This window comes from Oryzias latipes, chromosome 22, assembly GCF_053564925.1.
Source record: "Oryzias latipes strain Hd-rR chromosome 22, Olatipes_Hd-rR_3.1".
Classification (NCBI taxonomy): domain Eukaryota; kingdom Metazoa; phylum Chordata; class Actinopteri; order Beloniformes; family Adrianichthyidae; genus Oryzias; species Oryzias latipes.
Genome location: NC_136258.1, coordinates 28,375,754 through 28,398,357, shown reverse-complemented (window position 1 = coordinate 28,398,357; position 22,604 = coordinate 28,375,754). Strand labels below are relative to the sequence as shown.

The window sequence follows — 22,604 nt, the reverse complement described above, 5'->3', positions numbered from 1 at the left end:
GTGCCTCAAAGAACAGGAGACGGTGCAGCAGTTCTGTTGCAGCTTTTTATTCACAGCATCGTCTGCATCACCTGTAGATGTCATGATAAGTCCCGCCTCCTTCAGGGCTTTTTTTTTTTTTTTTTTTTTGGTTCTGCATCAGACCCGTCACAGGGGGAACAGCAGGAAGCCCGAGAAGACGCTGAAGTTCCGCGAGTCGTCGTAGAGCCGGTAGCTGGCCGGCAGGCTGAGGCGGACTCGGTCGCCCGCCTCCAGCTGCAGCGCCATGGAGCTGCAGGTGGAGGCGTAGCCGCCGTGGTCGTTCAGCTCCAGGCTGAAGAAGACGGGCTCCTCGTTCCGGTACAGGTGCAGACCCGTGTAGCCCTTCAGGTAGTCCGCGGCCGTGAAGCTGAAGAAGTAGAAGCCTCTGACGGGGGCCGTGAAAACACCTGAGGGACCGACACAACCTTCAGTCCTCAACCGCTCATGAAGTTCATGATTACGCTGCTGCTGCTGCTGGGATCCGATGGACTTTCACAGATCTACGCTCCAGAACTCAGGACGGATCTTCAGAACCACAGAATGCAGAGATCTGATTTTGATGGTTTGTTTCTTTTAGCATCTCTCCGTCCTACTTTAACCCGAGAAGTTCAATTATGGCATTTTGTAGCTCTTGGCTAAAGAGCCGGTCTGGTTCGTCACTGGTTCCAATCCCAGACTCGATGTTTGTTGTGTCTTTAAACAAAAAAAACATTTCGGCTAAATGTCATCTAATCAAATCTGGTACGACGAAGTCATGCAAACTAAAATTCAGATCTTCAACCAAAAATACTGGACCGGACAAGACCAGATGATGGAGCACAGAACCTCCTGCTAACCAAACATGGACCCCACCCCCATGATTCCTATCATGTGAGAGCTCTTTGTTTACATGCCCTCCCACTAGCTCACAGCGCCTCACACACCCTCCCCCAACCTAACATTACCAGTTGCACAAAAAGCAGGTTTTCTACGTCAAAAATAGAGTTTTTCAAAGAAATACTCAGAAACACTTTCTGTATAAATGATCTCCCCCAATCCCTAAAATCCCAGGGGAAGCGGAGTTTTGGACTTGTTTGAACCTAAAGTCAACTTTCAGACACTTGGATAAGTGAAATGGATTCTCCATGAGAGCAGTGAGCTGCAGACAAGGCCACTCAGCTGGTTTGTTGCAGAATTGTTGCTGTGGAACGTGAAGCCAGATCTACCTGGAGAGCGGAATGCTGATACCTGCAGATTGGTTGTAGCCGAGGCCGACGTTGACGACGGTTTTGGAGAAGATCAGAGTCGTTTCTTGATCGAAAGGTCCAACGACTCCTGAATCCGTCAGGCCAGCAGAAAACCCAACCTTCAACTCTTCTGGAAGAAACGAGGGACCTCAGCGGCGCCGCAGGGAGAGGAGGCGGTGCCGTGACCACGGCCTTACCTCCACCCTTCGTGTTCAGCTCCTCAACAGCGGCGTTGATGGCGGCCCGCTGGACCTGCAGCTCTGACGAGAAACGCCTCAGATGTTCTGTTGACCACAGACCTCCGCGGGCACAGAAAGAAGTTTCCCGTTACCTTCCTGGGCGGCCGTCAGTCCGCCTGAGACGGAACGCAGATCTGCAGCCCTGACTGAACAGAACATGACATCATTCAGGCGTCAGCAGCAGACGACGTGATGCAGGACGGGGGGCGGGGTCACCTGCGCAGTCGGTCTGCAGCTCATCCAGCCGCTGCTCGGTCCCATTCAGTCTGAAAGTAAGGACTGAGACAAGGTTCGCTTTTTACCTCAGACTTTTTCAGAATGTCTGAACATCAGAAGGTTCCACCAGAACCACAAACTTTATTGAACGGTGAACTTTGACCTTTAGTATGAAACGTCCTGTTTCACCTGAGGTGTGCGAGTCCAGATGTTCCAGCTGCTCCTCCCGGACTCTCAGTGCGACCTCCAGAGCTGAACAGGAGAGCGTCCGTAAGGACCAGAAGGATGGCACCGGGGATGAAGGACAGAGGCTGAAGCTTTTACCTGCAGTGTGAGCCTCCAGATGTTCCAGCTGAGTCTCAGTGGATCTCAGTCTGAGCTCCACATCTGCTGAACAAACCTGCTGTCAATCACTAATTCACACGTTTACTGTATGCATCAGGCGATAATGGAGGTTCAGATGAAAATATTGATGAGTAATCAATAATCAGACTCGGTTCACCTGCAGTTCTGTTGAGTCCACCTGTCAGTCTGGATTCAAGGGAGGAGATCTGACCTGAAAACAGGAAAACAACATGCTGCAGTTTGGCCCAGAGCCTCTGAGGACGACCTTCTAACCCCTCAGCCTCACGGCTCTGAGGGCGGAGCTTAGGCTGACGCCATTTCTGCTTGTGCGCCTTTAGCTCAGCTCTATCATGAGCTTATGTGGCAGTGGATTATGGGAGAGGGAGTCGAGGGGGGGGGGGTTAGTATAAGCTAAGAGTTATGAGAACATTACAGCACAGAGCAGGAACCAAACCCACAAAGACTGAACAGGAACACAGAGCAGAACGTTCTAGAAAAACGTTTACAATTCAGAGTCACCAAATGACTCAAAAACAAAACCTGGAGGACAGAAAACCTTCATAGATCTAGAGAACATAGAACATTCATAGATCTAGAAAACGCAGAACTTTCATAGATCAAGACAACGCAGAACCTTCATAGATCTAGAAAACGCAAAACATTCATAGATCTAGAGAACGCAGAACCTTCATACATCTAGAGAACGCAGAACCTTCATAGATCTAGAGAACGCAGAACCTTCATAGATCTAGAGAACGCAGAACCTTCATACATCTAGAGAACGCAGAACCTTCATAGATCTAGAGAATGCAGAACATTCATAGATCTACAGAACAGAGAACCTTCATAGATCTGGAGAACACAGAACATTCATAGATCTAGAGAACGCAGAACCTTCATAGATCTAGAGAACGCAGAACATTCATAGATCTACAGAACAGAGAACCTTCATAGATCTGGAGAACACAGAACATTCATAGATCTAGAGAACACAGAACATTCATAGATCTAGAGAACACAGAACATTCATAGATCTAGAGAACACAGAACATTCATAGATCTATAGAACGGAGAACCTTCATAGATCTAGAGAACACAGAACCTTCATAGATCTAAAGAACGCGGAACATTCATAGATCTAAGGAACGCAGAACCTTCATAGATCTAGAGAACGCAGACCCTTCATAGATCTAGAGAACGCAGAACATTCATAGATCTACAGAACAGAGAACCTTCATAGATCTGGAGAACAGAGAACTTTCACAGATCTGGAGTACATAGAAGTTTCAGAACATTGAGACTTGGTTCACCTGCAGTTCTGTTGAGTCCACCTGTCAGTCTGGATTCAATGGATGAGATCTGACCTGAAATCAGGAACAAACTGGTTCTAAACCTAGAAATAATGACGCGTCGCTGAGAATCTAAGGAATAAAACTGAAGAGTGGAAGAACTTCAGGTTACAAATGTTCCATAAGCTCAGTAGAATGAATACTTTATATGTTTGCTGAACATGTTGATTGACTTGTTGGTTAATACAAACAAAGAAAAAAAGGAGAATAAAGAAACACAAATATAGACATTAAGTCATAAATTGATTACAAAAGAATAGAAATGCAATGAAATTCATTTTCTATTGAGGACATCTCTAAACCTGATTTTCTCTAAACCACTGAATTCCCCTGACTTGACTCCTTTTGGTTTCTACTGAGGACATTTGGGGCTTTTCTAGAATACCTAATAGAAAGGGGCGGGGCTCTGGGCTATTGTAGTTCTGGTGGAAAAAATCCATTTGACTCTTTTTTCTCTCTGAAATTCTTACATTAATTTAGAAAACCTTATTACAAATCCTACATTATGGAACCAAAATTGAATTTCTTATTGATTATCAACAGAAAACATTTTTAAAACAAAAGTTTCTTTGTACATTTTGTTGAATTTTTGGATATTTGAATTTTGTTGGAGTTCAGGACTAAACCTGTTCCAGAGTTTAATGTCGCACATCGACACACAAAACTTTTCTTAGCTGTTCTTTTCAGTGAAAATATTCCTCCCAAACTGAAAGCAACAGAGTCAAACTTTATTGATAGTTTCTGAAAACTGAGACTCTAACCTTCGCTTGGGTCCATTTTCACTAAGCAGACTTTTCTGAAATCTCATTTCAGTATAAATTAGTGATTGTGGGTCATTTTCTGATATGTTGTGTTGCTATTGTTGTGCAATATTAAAATACAATATAATCACAATATTGATGTACCTCAGCTGTTTTCAAATAATCTGGGGATCTCTAACTGGACCTAAGACCATTTGTGTGTGAGGCGGTCCTTCACCTGAGGTGTGCGAGTCCAGATGTTCCAGCTGCTCCTCCCGGACTCTCAGTGCGACCTCCAGAGCTGAACAGGAGAGCGTCCGTAAGGACCAGAAGGATGGCACCGGGGATGAAAGACAGAGGCTGAAGCTTTTACCTGCAGTGTGAGCCTCCAGATGTTCCAGCTGAGTCTCAGTGGATCTCAGTCTGAGCTCCACATCTGCTGAACAAACCTGCTGTCAATCACTAATTCACACGTTTACTGTATGCATCAGGCGATAATGGAGGTTCAGATGAAAATATTGATGAGTAATCAATAATCAGACTCGGTTCACCTGCAGTTCTGTTGAGTCCACCTGTCAGTCTGGATTCAAGGGAGGAGATCTGACCTGAAAACAGGAACACAACATGATGGTGATGTTCTTCTGGATCCAACGGAAACCATCAGCTGAAGTGTTTCTGAACTCCTTCACCAGAGAACATCATGGATGCTCCTCAGTTCAGATTCAGGATTCAGATCAATCCGAATCTTTTCCTCACCTGATCTGTCCGTCTGAAGGTGATCCAGCTGATCCTCTCCTGCTCTCAGTCTGCTCTCTATCTCTGAACAGAGAAGATCAGTTTGAGCAGAAAATCCTCAGAAGTCAACAAGAACTTGGTGTTTAAACTTCCTAAACTGTCTCATCAAACGCGTCAAAGACGTTCACAGTTCTTGTTGTTTCCACTTCCTGTGTTTGGTGATCATCAAGTATATAAAGTCTTCTAAAGTCAGATTCAGTTTTGCTTGGAATAGTTCGGCACACCTGTGTTCACCCTCTCCTGCAGACTCTCACTTCTGTTCACTTTCCTCCAGAGCTCCATCAGAGACGGCCCACCTGAAACACAACCAGCCGACCCGTCACGCAGCAGATGAAACGGAAACCGATGTTTTCAAAGTTTCAGCCTTTTGTCTTCAAAGCAGCATCAGTTCTTCTTCTACACTTCCTGGCAGTTTTTGAGGGAACTCTGCTGGTAGGTGGTTCCAAACGCAGATCTTCTGAGGATGCAGACGTTCTCACATCCTTCTGTGTCTTCATGTCATCCGCAGACGGACTTCCATGATGTGGAGATCGAAGCTCTGTGGAGGTCAGAGAACTTCCAGAACTTTCTTCAGTCTGCAGACGGCTCCTGAAGACGTTGGCTGGATGGTTTTGAGGTCCTTGTCCGACTGCAGAATACAACCACACGCCCTCTTGATGGTATGGCATGATGGGAACACGTCTGCGTGTATTCTCGGGAATGAGAGGACCATCAAGTCTGACCGAACCTCCAAACGTTCGAGGAACCTCCATAGTGTTGTCTGCAGAAACGCCACATGGTTCTGCTCTGCAGATCAGATCCAAACCTTATTTTATAGCTCTTTTCATAACACAGAGTGCTGTATTCCAGGGTCTTAATGGAGATGGACATTAGGAAACAGGTTGACACGGTTTATCATTCTTCTCTGAGGTTCATTACTAACTGTAAAACAATGACACATCACTGTGAGTTGTCTTCTCGAGTGGGATGGCCTGCCCTGGCCATACGGAGGAGGATTCACTGGTACACTTTCATTTATGAGGCTCTGCTTGGACTCCTGCCGACCTACATCTGTTCCTTACTGTCACAGAGAAGGGCTGATTCTTATTCTCTTCGTTCACATGGTCATGTGTTGCTCTCTGTTCCATTTGCACCGAACTGGGCAAAAAGGCTTTTTTCCACTCTGCACCTTATGCATGGAACATGTTGCAGAAGGACTGGATCTTGACAGAGTTGATTTCCTTGAATGCTTTTAAATTTAAACTGAGAGGTCTCGAGGCTGACTCCTTAACATGCACTTGTTTTTCATAATCGGTTTGTTATTTCCTGTCATTTTGCTCTGTGTAATAATTATGTAACTGTGTTTTAGTCGCTGCTGCCGCTTGGCCAGGACTCCCTTGAAAAAGAGGTTTTTAATCTCACCGGGACTTTCCTGGTTAAATGAAGGTTAAATAAATAAATAAAAACGCGGCTGAGGCTGAGCTCCACCGGTTTCTGCGCTGAAGGCACTACTGCACCTCTTGTGTTGAAGCTTGACGGGTCTTTCATCTGCTGCAGGACGTTTCCTCGCTCGCCCACAACGTCTGCAATCCTCAATGTTTCTCTGTGCTTCTTCAGAAGACCTTGAACATCTGGAAACTCCAGTCTGCTTTGAGATCTTTGTCTGATAGAGACTTTGCTGATGCAGAAGAGCGACCTCCTGACCTCCTGTCTCCAGCCTCACTTTGGCAGCAGAGTTTAGATCTTCCACGCCCAGCTGCTGTTTTTGTCTCGGCTCGTGTCTGGGTTTGAACCTCCGTGTGTCATTAACGGTCTTCAGCCCCTGTTTGGTGAAATCAGTCGATCAAACACCTGAAAGACTTGATGCTGGTTTGAAGGCAAAAGGTAGAAACTCCAAATATTGATTTGATTTTGATTTTTCTTTCCTTCACTCATTCAGAAATGCTTATAATTCAGACATTTGTATTTCTGAAAAACCTTCTTTGTTTACAGCATTTTTCCAACCTGCCAAAACATTTTTCAAAGTACTTTATATTTGATATTTACTTTGTGTTTTATTCAGTTCTTCATTGCTGGTCATTTAGGGTTTTAGCCCTGTTCTTTGTCTGCAAGGCATCGTTTCAGTTTAAATTTCCTTTACGTTTGACTTCATCTTCTGACATAATTGATTTATTTTCTTTTTCATAGGAATAAGTTTAGGAAACAAAGGGTTAAGCACATCTACTCTTAATATGAAAAACTGCTTCATGTTTTTTATATATAAAGGAAAGCGGGATTGAATCCCTCTTTGTGGACTCACGGATCCTTCGCCCTGTTGTTACCTGCTGTCTCAGTGTGAACGTCCTCCAGCTGCTTCTCTGCGGCGTCCATCCTGACCTGCAGCTGAGTGACGGACGCAGCCTGCGCTAAACACGGCACAGAAAACATCACTAGCAGCTGACAGGAACATATCTGCACATCCAGCTCCGTTTCTGTGCACCAACATGGTTTTATTCTTTCAAGCTGCAGTCGTGTTTATGAATGTTGAAGCTCTTTGTCAGAAAAAAAAGTCAGATCTTGAGAAAATACAAAATTCAAAGGATCACTATAGATTAGTCTCTAATTTGTTCCAATTTTGAGCTAAAACTGAAACGTTTCTCCATGATTTGTGACCTGAGCATGTGATGGTCATGTGACTCACCTGCCGCGCCCCTCGTCAGCTGACCCAGGAGGATCTGACTGGAGTTCAGCTCGATTCTCATCTCAGAGAACTGGTCTGCAACAATCATCAAACACCAATGAAGCTTCTGGAGTGTCGCTGAGCTCATCTTTTAAAAAGTTCCTCCTTCATGCTGACCAGAAATGAAAGAACGCGGTCCTGCTCGCCGTGACTGACACCCCTTCACGTTTTGCGTAATAGCGTGAATGTCTATAGAAATGTATAGAAATGTGCCAAATTTACATCGGCAGGATGTTTTAATGGGAGCTTCGAAGTGATTTAACAAAGATAGTTGTTTTTTCAACAGAGATGCAGTCATTTAAAAGGGGGAAAGAAGACTAATACTATTGCCCCCCCTCAGGACGGCCTCCAAATAATTCTAATACCCATCTATTTGCTTCTTGGTCTTCCCGATGGTATTTTATCCCACACTTCCTTTGCAATATCCTCAAACTCCTGACAATTTCCACGTTTCCTTTCCAGATCTCCACTCTCCCCAAAGATTTTCAATTGAACTGGGATCAGGTGACCCAGACCATTTTTTTTCCTTTCATGCTTTTGGAGCTGTTCTTTGGGTTTTCATCTTGCTGGAGGACCCATGATCTTCACCTCAAACCGAGTTTCCTGCCTCTGATTATGACATTTCTCTCTTTAATTGCTTGATGATCCTCTGACGTCATGATGGCTGGGCTTTGGTGAAGGTACCAGATGCAGCCCCCATACCATTATGGGCCCTCCACCATGCTTTACTGTTGGTATGGAGTTCTTTTACCCTAAATACTGTTTGTGTGCAATACCAAAAAGCTCCACCTTTGTTTAATCTTTCCACAAAACTTTGTCCCAGAAGACTTGAAGTTTGTCCTGGTTCTCTTTGGGAAGATCAATCGTTCCTTTTTATCTTTATCTTTTTCCCGGCTGAGATCGGCGTGCGGAGTGGGGTTCTTATTGAAACGATTATGCCAGACTGCTCCTGGTTGATGTTTAGGTATTTCGATGTTTGACATGTTTTTTTTTTTCACCATTTGCACCAACTTCTTTTTTTGAAGACATCCAGATAGGTTCTTGACACTTTCATGCCTGGACTACGTCTCAGTAACCACTGAAACAGAAATACTCAGGTCTTTGGAGATGGCCTTTAGACCCTTTGGAGGTCTTAATAGCATTTCTGAACGCTTCTTTGTCTTTACCATAAAAAGCAAATGACAGGAGGGTTGATAAAACACAAAAATGATCATTCATTGGTTCGTTCACGTGTCATGGGTGGATGGAATCCATCCGAATTTCCAAACTGATTGAATGTTTTTCTATGTTTTCCTCAAGATACCCTCCCGGTGGAAATCTAAGGTGAGGTCACCTTCATTGTGGGCCTGAAGCTTCTCCAGACGTCCGTCCAGGAGGCTCTGCAGCGCTGCGGCCTCAGGGATCATCACCATGGACGAGCTGTTGGAGGTCAGGAGCTCTGGGGGGGAAAATGGAGGTCAAGTCCCCCCACAAAATCCTAGACGAGGAGCATCAAACACAGGCTCTAAAAAGTTCAGGGTAGGATCATCTTGCAGAGTCTATCAAAGCTTCTTCCTGCTAGTTGTTTGAAGAACCAGAAGTGGAGCAGACAGGTTCTCACCTGCCATCTGCCCTCGAAGCTCCTCCAACAGCGTCTCGGTGCCGCACAGTCTGGACGCCAGAACTGAAACCAGCAGAGAGAAAATGTCGTCTGAGTAACGGAGAACCTCACGCATCTGCTGGGAAGAGACCATGAGCTCCGTCTGCCGTTCCTCTGAAACCTGAGACCTTCACTCGTGGAGGAACTCCACACACAGAAGTGCTTCCTCCTAAACCTCAAACTGATGGAGTTTGACGGGAACATGCAGACTGAGGCCTGTAGAGTCTGAGATGCTTGGAAGACTGACAGTTCGGTTAAAGATTATGGACAAATCCTTCAGCGTTAATGGTAAAAACCCAGAATTTCTGCTCCGATAGCAGAACTTCACGTCAGCCTGAGCCCCTCAGAGTTTAGTGGGAGGATGACCTGTGTTCTTCCTCTTCAGCTGCTCCACTGTGCTCTCACTCGCCCTCAGTCTGGTCCTCAGGAACGGCAGCTCAGAAGCCAGAGCTGCAGACACAGAGACGTCTCCTCAGAGTGAAGCTCTGCAGATTGGACTGCTCTGCCGGAGCTCCGGGGCTCACCTGAGTTCTTCCTCCGGAGCTCCTCAGCAGAGCTCTCAGTGACGTTCATCCGGGACTGAAGCTCCAACATCAGGAGCTCTCGGACTGAGACATAAAACACAAACGTGTCTGTGTTACATTCAAAGACTCCAAACATTTGTCTACTTTCAAGCTAAGTGACATAAAACACTTTTGGTTTTCTATTAGAGTAAAGAAAAAGGCCAGGAGGACAATCTGATGCTCAGTGAGGACAGGAGAAAGTCCAGCTTTCCGTCCATGTTTGGTTTTGGTTCTGATCATTCAGGCATGTTTCCACACTTTGGTCTTTCTTAGATGTTCTCCTCAACACTCAGTGGGAAGCGGGAAGCTCATGAGAGCATGCCGTCCTTTTATTGTTTTCATGAAACGGCAGCAAAATACAAACAGCGTCTTAAGTTTCTGCTACAGATCCTCTGACGTTCCTCCTCAAACAAGAAGGTCAGAAGAAGCTGACCTTTGTTCTGCTCCTCCAGCTCCTCCACCCTCCTCCTCAGCTCCACCATCTGCTGGCCCAGCTCCGCCTGCAGCCCCTCCATGCTGCGCCTCTGCTGCTCGGCCTCCACCTCTCCATCCCTCAGCTGGCTCTCCACACTTCGCAGCGACTGCCGCCGTCGCACCTCCTCCATCTTCAGGCTCAGCACCAGCTCCTTCAGGCCCTGCAGCTCGTCCCAGAGGACCGGCACCTGCGGGGAGCCGCTCGGCACCGAGCTGGCACCGCCTGGAACCGTAGCCCGAGGCTGAGACTGAGCCGGATCCAGAGAGAAGAAGAAGAGCAGGAGCAGAACTTCAGCAGCAGACGTCATCCTGAGAGAACTCTGCAGCTGAGCCGGTGCAGCCAAATGAATGCACTAATCCTGCAGGAGAAGCTGGGAGGGGGTGAAGCAGAACTTCAGAAGTGACCCATAAGCTGGAAAACTCCTGAGGTCCAATCCCTCAGGAGTTACAAGAAACTCCAGCTGTGGCTCAAAGAAAGTCGACGTTTCATTAAAAAAGAAAAACTAAAAAAACAGCCTGTTTGCAAAAATGGTCCTGTAACCCCTTGTGCTATTCTTGGCACTTTAACGTTGGGAGTTGGGTCATCTACACCCACTAGACAATGCTCTGAACCTTTTTTCTTCAATGATTTGTGATCTTCACTGGTGTCCATGGATTACATGAAATCTTTCTACCTTTATCCACCTTTGTCATGGTAGGGAGAACACGTCAATGGAAGGGGGGGGGTCATAGGATAGCACACGGGTTAAAGCTGGAATGACCTGAAACCAGTTCATTAGCTCCTGTGTCGTCATCTGATCAAAGAACAAATGAAAAGTTCCCAGAATTATGAAAAGGGGCGGAGCAAACACTTCTGTCAGGTGTTGGAATAAACCCAATAAATGTGATCTTAATTTGAGGATTTGATTCACCTTTGAATTCATAATTTCCATCTAAAATGTGAAAATAAAACTAAACTTCCTTTAACCCTTGTGCTATCTTAGATGACCCCCCCCCCTTCCATTGACGTGTTCTCCCTACCATGACAAAGGTGGATAAAGGTGGAAAGATTTCATGTAATCCATGGACACCAGTGAAGATCACAAATCATTGAAGAAAAAAGGTTCAGAGCACTGTCTAGTGGGTCTAGATGACCCAACTCCCAATATTAAAGTGCCTAGGATAGCACAAGGGTTAAATAAACTTACCAAAAGCATCCTGAATAATAAATTAGACCACAGAGCACAAAATCGTATATTTATTCCTATAGTTTTTGATTTGCTGTAATAAATCGAGACAGATTTATTTATAAAACAAAGAAAAAGGGGCCCTAGTGGTCACTCAGTGAACTGATTCGGCTCCAGATGTTTTTCAGCTCGCGACTCAAAGGAGCTGAAAACGTTTCTCCATGGATAAGCCCCGCCTCCTATTTAAGCAGAGCTGCAATAGGCCCACCCTATGGAGGCATTTCAGCGCCTCCTGTTGTTGCTCCATGGTTATGTCACCTTAAAAAAAAGAACATTTTGTTCCTGGAACAGGTCGTTCCGTTGTTTTTTCCTTTCATTTTTTATCTTACATGTGAAGCGGTTTGTGTAGTTTCTCGTACAACACAAAATGTAAATCCCAAACCAAAAGCCAGTGTTTGGGGCCAGCAGAGTTCACCGGTTTAACCCGGTACTCCGATCTTTGCTCCACCTCTGCATGCCGATCATGACTAACGGGCTAATCCGGGCCGTAGCGGAAAGCCGCTCAGAGGATCTGCGTGAGCCAGTGTCACGTGCTGAGTGAAGCACATGGACAGGGGGACTAGCGCACTCCAAAAAAAACGCCACAGCGCCCTCTACTGGTAAATAAATGCCAAAGAAAAGGTTCCAATAGCTCCAGACGTTCCCATTGGAGACTTTTCCTCGAGGTCAGTTTGTGACACGTTTGGTTCCTTCGTAGACAAAGACGCATCAGTTCAGGAGCCCAAAAGTTTAGTTTAATGAAAAAATGAAGCAGAAATCAAACCAACTAAGCTCACTTGACAGAGATTTATACAACAACTGGGGGGAGAAGCTGAAACTTGGAGCAGCACAGAAAAATGAAACCTGCTGAGTTCGAGGTCTCCCTTTCACAGATTCTTCACAGAATCTCAGTTTATTATAAAAGCTAAACCTTAATTTCTCATCGAGTTTGAACATTTTAAAATGTGTAAAACGTTGAGGGGGGGTCAGATCAGGACTGGTCCAACCATTTCGAGTCTCAGGAAAAGTCTTCGGGACGATGAGAAGAACGCCGAGCAGTGGGCCTCACGTTTTCTCGCATCTGTTCCAAACCCAAAACTGGTTCTGGTACCAGCGCACAGTTTCCGCTGAGCTCCCGGACCGCTCTGACGCGAGCGGTTCAAAGTTCTGGTGGTTAGGAGACAAAACACCAGGATCTGGACCAGAGCAGCTGGAATTCAGTTTGTGAGGGGGCGGTCTGCCGTCGTCATGGCAACCCTCCCTGTTTCTGTCTTACAATAAAAAGAGCATCTCAGCGATGCTGTCAGCTTTACACACTGCTTAGGTTTTTTTTTTTTAACAGAGCCTCTGCAGAACCAGAGATCCAAGCAGCAGACAAGACCATCCAAGTCGGTGACCTCTGACCCCCCGCCCGCCCTCCGGCCGGATCAGCGCTGGCCGGTGTACGCCCTGAACCAGGAGGTGACGGAGGCAGCAGCAGATGAGATCATCCCACCGGTGTTAGCGGAGGGCTGAGAAACCTGCAGTGCACTCTGGGAAAGATCCATCGACTGAAGGAAGAAGAAAAGAGAAATTATGATGACAAAAGTCCAAAAACTCAACATCTTTGTTCAAAAAATGTCTGAAAGCATCTGTGCTTCCCCCTGGTGGTGGAGTTTAGGTATTGCTGCGTTTTGTTCACAGGTGAGGGAAAGATTAAAGCATCTGCACGGATGCAGACTTTGCTCCGTTTAGGTGTAGACCTGATGAGAAAGTTCCCACTTTCAGGGTTAAATGATGCTCCTACCCTCACAGAGGAGCCTAAGCTGTGTGTCTTCTGCTTAGTTGCTTAGTTTGAAACATTCAGGGGTTTGAAGGAGGATGGAGAGGAGAAGAAAACCTCCATCTGCCTTTCCTGATGCTACACATCTGAGTAGGAGCTGCTGGTTCTGGTAGAGGTCAGGCTGGCCGGGCCGTGAACCAAAGGTTCAAACATCACCACGGCAGAGAAGGTCTGGACCACATTCATCGGAACCAGAAGCAGAGCGCACACCTGGGATGGGATGTCGCAGAACCGCGGACTGGGCACGGTCTCCCAGTCGGTACCCAGGTCCGTCTCCTCGTCGGTCACCGCCTCGTCCCCGCTCTCCTCTGCCGAACCAGCCGCCTCCGGCTCCACAAACTCCATCGACTCCTCCAGGTCTGCGCTCACTTCAAACGGGCCGGTCCTGCAGAAAAGACAGAACCGGCTTCAGGTGGAGCTACAGCGGCCGGGAGCGAGCCACGATGCCCTCCAGATCTGCCCCTCGACTGAAAAATCATCTCAAAATGATCCAAAATCCAATGCTGACCGATCCAGAACCAGAAGAACAGATGGTCCTTCAAACCTCATCCACCAAACCCAGAGAAACACCTAAGGTCAGTCTCACCTGCCCAGGCTGTCGTTGTCCGGGTCCACCAGAAACATGATGTTCCTAAGGGTGTGATGTGGGTGGAGCTTATCGCTGTCCACGTGCTGAACACAAAACGTCAGGTTTTCATTGCAGTTTTGTAAAAGTGGAGCAGCTGTGTGTATGTGTGTGTGTGTGTGTGTGTGTGTGTGTGTGTGTGTGTGTGTGTGTGTGTGTGTAGTGGGTGTAGTGGGGGTTCTGACCTGAGAGAAGCAAAGGTGAAGGATGTTGGTGTTGAGTTTGTTCAGGGATCTGGTGAAGCGGTACCGGCTGAGGTTCTCCCCACAGAACTCGCTGAGGAACACAGCATGGTGGGTCAGGTGGACGGCGAGCTCCGCCCTCACCCGAGACCAGAGAGAGCTTACCTGTTGCAGAGCCTCTTGGGCAGGTTGACGTCGAGGATGTGTGAGAGGATGCTGACGAGCTGCGTGGCGTAGCACAGAGCGGCGCTGATGGTGTGGGCGGGGTTTATGTGGTCCAGCTCTGCGGAGACAAACGCAGATGTGTCATTTCTGATTTTTAAAGAATGCGTCTGGATTTTTTCCCAGCAGCCCCTCACCTGGCCCCTGGTTGGTGCTCTTCTCCTCCACCCAGCTGTAGTAGGCGGAGCAGTCTCCGTTGCTAGGTAAGGTAACGGGGGGGCCCGTGATGCTGATGCTCGTCTCTCCGTTCTGGTCGTCCCAAATCCAGCGGCCGGACAGGTAGGTGGTCCTGCGGGCCTCGGCCAGCTCCGTCACGGTGCTGGAGGTGAGCGCCGGGTCCGAGTCGGCCGTCACGTCTGCGGGGTCTCTGAGGGACGACAACAGGGGCGAAGGTCGGTCATAAAACCTCCCCCGAACCTCTGAGCCCAGCAGGAACGTGGTGGCTGACGCCTTCCACGCCTGTGCCTCTGACTCCGCCCCCCTCGCTCACCTGCTGCCCTGCTTCTCCTCCTGCATGGGGAAGATGCGGGTCGTGAGCTCCAGGGTGTGCTCGCGCCGGAGAGCGGCCAGCTGGCTCAGCTTGTTCTGCAGCTCTCGGGCGCGTCGCTCCAGCAGTTCCCCAAGGCGCCGGTTGTGCCGCTCGATTTTATCCCTTTTCTCCTGGTGGCGTACGGCCCGGCGCTGCAGCCGCTGGGCCTCCTCCTGGGAGCGCAGGAGGAGCTCCTTATCTGTTGAAGGAGGAGAGCAACCGTGAGTAAACCCGACTGAATCCAATCCCAGACGAGGAGGTGGGAGACACTCACCGTTCTTCACCTCCTCGTTGCCCCAGGCGACCGCTTCCTTCAGCTGCTCAATCTTGATCTTGCACAACATGATCTTCCATTTCTGAGGAAAAGCAAAAGGTCGTCATCAGAGGAGCCAAGAGGAGGAGGTGCTCGTCAGCTCCACGGAGGACGTGCAGCAAACTCACCACCTCATCAGCCTGCAGCCTCCCGTCCATCACCCGGAGGACACTGCCAAGACACACATGGACAGTTTTGCATAGAAGCTCCTGGAGTTAACCTGAACGTCTCACACCGTTCTCCTCCTCACCTCCGCTGCTGCTCCTCCTTCTCCTGCCTCAGCTCTGTCAGGCGCTCCAGCTTCTCTGAGTATCTGTGGAGACAAACATCTCCATGAACAAACTTGGCCCATAAATCAGAGGGGGAGTATTTTGGTGTTTCACGTGCGCCTGGTAACAGCTGCAGTGACTATAGTCACGTGACATCACATCCACCAATGACAGGGCTCAGAGACTCTGATAAACAACTGACTTTTAGCCCACAGGTACATTTAAATAAAAAATTTAAAAAAATGTATCACACAAGAACATGTTTACCTTTCAGTGTTTCTCCCGTCGAAGTAAACAAAGTCTCCGGCCTGCACGCAGCGCGCGCACGTGAGCCTGCGGCGGGACGTGGCGCACAGAGGACACCGCTCCACGGCCACGAACAGACCCTCCGCGTCGTCCACGGACTCCACCATCACTCCCCCCGGGGGGCAGGGCGCCGGCGAGGCGTGCGGCCGCGGCAGAGGCGGCTTAGCTTCGGCACAGGACGGGGCTCGATCCGGCCCGCGCGGGGGCAGTCCCGCGGAGGACGCCATGGCGCGACTAAGCTAACAGACGAAAAATGTGAAACACGGAGCACAAAACGCCGCGAGGCTCGGTTCTATGTCCGGAACAAGAAGGCAGTTCTTACTCCCGAACCCGCTGGGCACCGAGGACATAATTGAAGCCCCCTCAGGACGAACAAACGAACCTCAGAGAGAATTGTTTTTGTTTTGGTCAAGAGGATCCAAACTTCCGGTTTCCGGTTTCTTGGGGGCGGGGTCTTTGACGTCAAGCTAACGATCAAAGTTGAAAAGTAAAATACAGATATTTTATTAACATATATTTTTATCATAGACGTTAAAATGTTCCATTTTTTAAAATATTTTTTTAAATAAATATAATCAAATTTTTAGGAGTATCTCCCCGCCATATTCACTACAATTTATTTTTGTTTGTTTTTTTTTTGTTTGTTTTTTACCAGCTGAGCAGACAGATGAGAGCTGAAAGCCTCTTGTGTTGGACATTTTTTACTGTTACAATAGAGGTTATGAAACATTTGATACACTAGGTGTATATTTAAATAAACCCCTTTTGTAATTTAGGCTAAACTTCATTGATCTTACTCATGTCTGTAACAGTCTTTTGTTGGGCCAGATGGAAAAGAAAAGAAGAGAAGAGGAGAGAGGGATCCCGGGGGGGATGGGGGGTATAGGAGGGTGATTAAGGGGGGGGGGTGTACCGTGAAGCAGCATAAGGCAACAAGTTGCTGGATGTTTACAGTCAGGTTTATTAGTGATATAAATCTCCCCACACACCCAGACAGAGAGTGCAAGCCCCAGCCCAACCAGAAGAGCAGACGTCCGCCGCGCCGGTAGGGCCCAACGCGGGGCCCCCATACCAGGAGAGCACCCCCAGCCCCAGACAAGCAACCCACCACCACCCAGGAGTTCTGGGCATCCCCTCACCCCATCCTCCCATGGGCCAGGACAAGAGACCCGCCCTATGCTCCAGACAACCGCCCACCCAGTCCACGGTTGATCCAGGTGAGAGCAGGCCAGGGGCCAGCCACCCCTGCCCAGGAGAAAGATGCCTCAGAGCAGAAGGGGTCCACAAGAAGTGTTGTACCACGGCCGACCAGGCTCACCCACAGATGGAATTTGGAGAAGGTCAGCGCTCGAGAGCAAGGATCAGAACCCACACCACAGGAACACGGACACCCCCAGGCTCAGGTGTGATGTGAACCCCGGCCCCCGGTTTGCCATAGAGGACAGGGATCCCTCTCCCCACGTAGAGAGAAGGCCGCTGGGCCCAGGAATTCAGCACCCTCCCTGGGTGCTGACACGGCCGCCGTTGCCAAGGTCTTGGTACCCCCTACCAGGGATGGGGTAGGGGACAGATGGTTCGAGGTCCCACCTTCCTTGTGAAATGCATGTGTGTGTGCTTGTAAGCAATTGTGTGTGTGTGCATGAGTGTATGTGTGTTGGAGATTTTTAAAGGGGGGAAAAGGGTGTGTGTACTAAGGGGGTGCAGTTAAGATTGGTGGCCACCATATTGCGGGCAGTGATTTCCGGTGATTGCAGTGATTTCCCAGCACCCTCCCCTCCCACCAGGGGGGGTATTCCAGGAATCATGTTTAAACTACCCTGACTTTAATCCCGAACTCTGGCTGAAATCCACCTGAACTTGCTTACTCTGGGTATGTCGGGTCCAAAAGACCGGATAAGAGTTGGCGTAATTGCACTCGACTTGGTAACCCTGGGTTAATGCACGTGCATGTCAAGTACATAAAGACATTCTCAATGGATCGTCGATTTCCGGAGTCACCATGGAAACGCGTGGTGAAAAAAAAGAAAGCGCTACACTTCAGTGAGACAGAGTCGGAGATTTTAATGACTGCATATGAAGATTATAAGACCATCAAAAAAGTAACACGGCTGCATCATCAGAAGAAAGAGTTTCTGCTTCTAGTAGAAGAACAGACAATGTAATTCCACAAGTTTCTGATCTTATTTCCATTTTCATTTGACGCATATATATATATATATATATATATATACACATATCTTATCCAATTTTACCAACTTAGATGAATTACTTCTATTGGTAACAAGTAATTGAGTTAAATTTATTCAACCTAATTTCTTACGTCTATAAAACTCAATAATTGTTTATACAACTCAAATTTACATATTTATCTAACTACATGTCATATTACTCCAATTCAATTAATCTTTTTTCCATCTTGATTAATTATAATTCTTGAAATCTCATATGTCTAAGTTTGAGCCGGCAGATATGCTCATTTGTATAACAATAAAAAGAACGGAAAAAAATGCACAGAGAGCATAAATTATTCTAGGGATTTTCCATCATTGTCATTACAGTGATTGATGGTAGGGGTGCTATTTAAACTCATCATCCTCTCCCCTTCCTCTCACTTATGGTGCAGAGAATAAAGCTTAGGACAAATAACTAGACAAAACACAGTAAAACAGCTAAACAACTAAACACATTTGGTCAAAAACCCACACTTAAACCCAAATCCGTCCAGACAGGCAAAGGGAATGGTATCCCACAATCCCTTGTGGTGCCGATCTAACAGCAGCACCAAAGTTAAACCTACCTAATTGAAATAATTTGAATGAAAGTAAAATAACTGCCTCAAAGCTACATGTAACTTTTAAGCTCACATAACTAAAAAAATTTTTTATCTTAACTGAAGCAAATAATTAAATGAGATCAAATTAAAAACTTTATTTTTCCAACATCCATATGTGGTCTTATCAGGAAAAAGTATTATTTGAGCTTCTTCATCCACTAAATCATCTTAAAATGGACACCCCATGCTGCTTCACCTCTCTGAAAACAAACTAAACCTGCTCCAGACCAGGTTATGTTCAGAGCATGTGTTGCTATGGCAACTTGACATACCCTGAAACATACCTCCATTTCTGGAACAGAAAGCTGAGGTTATCAACTTCCTTAGCCTCAAACTTACCGTGGGAGCTAGCATAACCTGCTTTCTGGAATACCCCCCTGGGGTCCTACATGTCTAAGGTGGAATTAAAACCGAGAGGGTGGGGGGCGATCCCATACGACAACCAGGGGAGGGGGAACACCGCCAAGTGACTCCTCCAAGGTGCATTGCAGGCTGACCCCCCCCCCCACCCCCCCCATCACCCTTATAAGTGATTATATAAGGAAAAGGGTAAATGGGGGACAGCTGGTTGACTGTCCCCGGGTGATGAGACAACCGTCCCCCAGCCCCCGCCCCCAGCATTGTCCCCAGGTCTCCTCAGCCCAGGGGCCCCATCCCCTGAAGCGCCAAGCCTCCAGGCCCCACACCCCTCACCCCACAAAAGGAGAGAGGAGCCAAGAAACCGCCGTATTCACAACAATTTCAACAAGAAGGAGCTGCATTTCCAGAGATACTGCAGGGTTGGTGCCATATCGCTGAATGAAAATGAAACTTGAAGGGTAATAATTGGCATAAAAATAATTAAATAAAGAAATGATCAAAGTTGACCGTAAATAAATTGAAAAAAGCATAATAAAAAAAAAAGATTTGTTAAAAAATGTCAGAGCCGGGTATCAAACCAGCGAGCTTCTGCACCAAGGATTCCCCCATGTATTTCAATGGAGGCAAAAATCCTGGAAAACCTGGAATATTTTGAAAAGTTCAAGGATATGAAGGACCAAAAGTCACAGCTGGAAAAAAATTAAAGAGCTGAAGGAGCTGAACATTTGAAAAGGTGAATGGTTGAAATAGCTAAAAAATTGGAGAAGGAGTTAAGTGACAAAACATGGCAGAAGATACTAGAATAAAGTAACAGGAAAACAATGGGTTGAAAACTTCATAGCGTTCAACCAATAAAGAAATAATCAGAAATGTAATTTTATGCTAATTTTTATGTATAAATGTCATCCATCATTGGAAAAATGCTTCAAGAACATGTTAAAAACTCCAAATTCCTCTGAGTGGATCTTTGATCTCAACAACCTTCAGCCTCTTATCTGTAAGGTTCTACTAACTAGTACTACAGTGAAATACTTCTACTATTTCCATGGCATCCCCACAATCACACAAAAACCGTGAGATGTCTCCTGATCAAATGAAGTGTTCCAAAAAGAAAACCCTGCTCTTCCATTCGACAGTTTGGCCTTACATCTGAGCGAGAATCCTCCACAAAACCAGACACAAGTCCTGGTTCTGCTGTTTTCCTGCTTCATCACATCGTACGACGTTCAGGTGCAGGCGGGTGGCCTCAGCTGTCAGGACTGAGTGCTCTCAGCTGTGAAGCTGCTGCTGCTGCTTTGTCTTAACTCTGGAGCTGAAAGGTCCAGATCGGCTTTAAAAGTTGAAGCGTCATGGACGAGTCGGCTCTAGAGAGGTACTTTGATGAGTCCATCATACATGTGAGTCGGTGAATTTATGTTTACAGCTGGGGCCTGGTGGCTGGACGTGACCTCACGGTTCAGGTGTGTCTGCAGGACTCCAACTTTGTGTTGGAGGAGGAGCTTGAGCTCCAAGGGCCCCGGCGGGTCCTCTCCTCCACCCCCTCTGCACAGCGCCCCTCCCAGCTGGCGCCAAAGTCCAGAGCAACCGGAAGATCGGGCGACGACTTGGACCTCAGCTTCCTGCCGGATGAGCTCGGCGGTCAGAATGGGCCTGGGTTTAGCAGCACAGGTGTGCTCACCTGCTCTCAGGCTGTTCCTCCAGAGACGAAGGTCCCCAACGACGGAGCAGCAGGTGGGGGCTCTGATCCTGTGGAGGAGCGGCCTGAAGCTCCAGAGCTTTCTCAGGACAGTGGCGTCTCTCTGGACTGCAGCGCTCTGGCGTCCGCCGCAGCCAGGCCGTTGCAGCGCACCCCTGCGGCAGAGCTCAGCACGGCGGCCTCGCCCTTCTGCGTGATGACCCCCATGACCCCTATGACCCCCATGACGCCGGTCACTGAGGGATCAGGAATTGTCCCCCAGCTGCAGTGAGTTTCAGGGTCTGAACACACCTCCCACACGTTCTCAGCTTCAGACTCCGCCTCCAGCAGAGCCTGACGGCCGGCGCCCCTCACTGCTATGCATCCGTTCTAGCTGAGGTTGTGATCTTTGGTCTTCACGAAGGAACATCGTTTCCACGGTGACCCTGGGATGTCCTCTGGATCTGAAGTTTATCGCCCGCCAGGCCAGAAACGCAGAGTACAACCCGAAGGTGCAGATTCTCGCCCTGGCTCCATCGCTTCAGTCTTTTTTTACTCCACGTTCCGTCAACTCTGTGTGTTTCAGCGCTTCGCGGCGGTCATCATGAGAATCCGTGAGCCCAGGACCACGGCGCTCATCTTCAGCTCAGGGAAGATGGTCTGCACGGGGGCCAAGAGGTCAGTGGGTGGGAATCGAACGTGTAACTCAAAACTGGTGATGATGTCATCAAAGAAGTTTGTGTGCGCATTTCCACGCAGTGAGGAGGAGTCGCGACTGGCGGCTCGGAAGTACGCACGGGTGGTCCAAAAGCTGGGATTCTCGGCTCGCTTTCTGGAGTTTAAGATCCAGAACATGGTGGCCAGCTGTGACGTCTGCTTCCCCATCAGGCTGGAGGGGCTGGTTCTGACCCACCAGCAGTTCAGCAGGTACCAATCCCACCAGCATCCCACTAATTCCTGGACCTCCTGCTGATTTCCTAAGATGCTCCTCTGCTTTTTTTTGGACCACATTTCTGTTCCTTCCTGAAAGAAACATTCGATCTTATGGCCCGTCGACTCATGTTCTGATCCGGATTCGAGGATCTGGACTTTCTTCTTAACTTTTTCTTTTGTGAACATCTTCATCCATCCTGGGAGGACTTGAACTGTTTTCTCCTGGAGTTAGATGCTGGTTTCAACTCATTGTTCACAGATCAGGGGTGAATCTTCACATTAGACAAGTTTAAGTTTGGATCTTCTGATGGGAACCAGAGCGGGCCGACTATCTTTTTTTTTTTTTTGTCTGAAGATCCCCTTCTCCTCCACAGTTACGAACCCGAGCTGTTTCCGGGCCTCATCTATCGGATGGTGAAGCCTCGGATCGTCCTGCTCATCTTCGTCTCTGGGAAGGTGGTTCTGACCGGTAGGAGAACCTAGAGATGGATTGTGCTGACCTTCTAGAAGGTCTTTGTCCAGGACTGTGAAAACTGTCTGTCATGCAGCAGGTTGTGTTCAGGTACAGTCTGTAAAATTCAGCTCTGTTTCCATCCCTGTGTGTGTTTTTTTTTTTGTTTGTTTTTTTCCAGGAGCGAAAGAGCGAGCAGAAATCTACGAGGCCTTCGAGAACATCTATCCCATCTTGAAGGGCTTCAGGAAACAGTGAGAGTCTCTCTAATCGAAAGAATTCAGAGTTTATGTCAAACGCGTTTCCACCTTTACAGAAAATAAATGTGTTGTAACGGAACTTCAGTCTTTTGTTTCTCCCTCTGAAAGGCCGGGTCTGGCTTCACTAGTCTGGATCCTCCAGCATTCTTTCAGGTCTAGAATGGAGCAGTTCACTTCAGACCCGGACCTGGAAGGTCTGCTCTTCTTCGCTGATCAGCTGCAGCTCTCATCTTCAAAGCTTCGCCCGTCAAGCCCACAGGATGGACCTCTTCACGAACCAGATGGAGGATGTGGGCTTATCAGAAGTCAGAAAA

General features: G+C 47.7%; 3 protein-coding genes across 11 annotated transcripts; 1 reads left to right on the top strand and 2 right to left on the bottom strand.

Moving 5' to 3' along the window:
- Nucleotides 1-31: 31 nt before the first annotated feature.
- On the bottom strand, nt 32-10,761 carry LOC101165018 (uncharacterized). 6 transcript variants are annotated; one of them, XM_020713498.3, is made up of 21 exons: nt 10,265-10,761; nt 9,793-9,876; nt 9,635-9,718; nt 9,230-9,292; nt 8,963-9,067; nt 7,591-7,665; nt 7,232-7,315; nt 5,156-5,227; nt 4,893-4,955; nt 4,688-4,741; nt 4,510-4,575; nt 4,375-4,437; nt 3,358-3,411; nt 2,205-2,258; nt 2,027-2,089; nt 1,892-1,954; nt 1,703-1,765; nt 1,579-1,632; nt 1,445-1,507; nt 1,249-1,377; nt 32-428 (listed from the first exon to the last, which is right to left on the bottom strand). In XM_020713498.3, the coding sequence occupies exons 1-21, from the start codon at nt 10,611-10,613 to the stop codon at nt 148-150; spliced, it is 1,986 nt and encodes a 661-aa protein (XP_020569157.1). In that variant the 5' UTR covers nt 10,614-10,761; the 3' UTR covers nt 32-147. The 6 variants fall into 6 exon arrangements, with proteins under 6 accessions (XP_020569157.1, XP_078797276.1, XP_078797275.1 ...); XM_078941150.1 differs by having other exon boundaries at nt 1,249-1,374; XM_078941149.1 differs by having other exon boundaries at nt 4,510-4,572.
- Nucleotides 10,762-12,243: 1,482 nt separating this feature from the next.
- Nucleotides 12,244-16,242, bottom strand: atg14 (autophagy related 14). Its single transcript, XM_023951855.1, has 11 exons — nt 15,740-16,242; nt 15,454-15,516; nt 15,332-15,374; nt 15,165-15,246; nt 14,852-15,089; nt 14,499-14,728; nt 14,305-14,422; nt 14,143-14,233; nt 13,919-14,004; nt 13,543-13,717; nt 12,244-13,060 (listed from the first exon to the last, which is right to left on the bottom strand). The coding sequence occupies exons 1-11, from the start codon at nt 16,003-16,005 to the stop codon at nt 12,938-12,940; spliced, it is 1,515 nt and encodes a 504-aa protein (XP_023807623.1). The 5' UTR covers nt 16,006-16,242; the 3' UTR covers nt 12,244-12,937.
- Nucleotides 16,243-20,205: 3,963 nt separating this feature from the next.
- tbpl2 (TATA box binding protein like 2) lies at nt 20,206-22,537 on the top strand. Of its 4 annotated transcripts, XM_078941166.1 has the most exons (8): nt 20,206-20,368; nt 20,444-20,934; nt 21,071-21,158; nt 21,233-21,324; nt 21,406-21,573; nt 21,954-22,048; nt 22,212-22,284; nt 22,376-22,537. In XM_078941166.1, the coding sequence occupies exons 1-8, from the start codon at nt 20,321-20,323 to the stop codon at nt 22,416-22,418; spliced, it is 1,098 nt and encodes a 365-aa protein (XP_078797292.1). In that variant the 5' UTR covers nt 20,206-20,320; the 3' UTR covers nt 22,419-22,537. The 4 variants fall into 4 exon arrangements, 3 of the variants coding, with proteins under 3 accessions (XP_078797292.1, XP_023807662.1, XP_078797293.1); XR_013653272.1 differs by lacking the exon at nt 22,376-22,537 and having other exon boundaries at nt 20,207-20,368; nt 21,954-22,141; nt 22,212-22,369; XM_023951894.2 differs by lacking the exon at nt 22,376-22,537 and having other exon boundaries at nt 20,207-20,368; nt 22,212-22,369.
- The last annotated feature ends 67 nt before the right edge of the window (nt 22,538-22,604 follow it).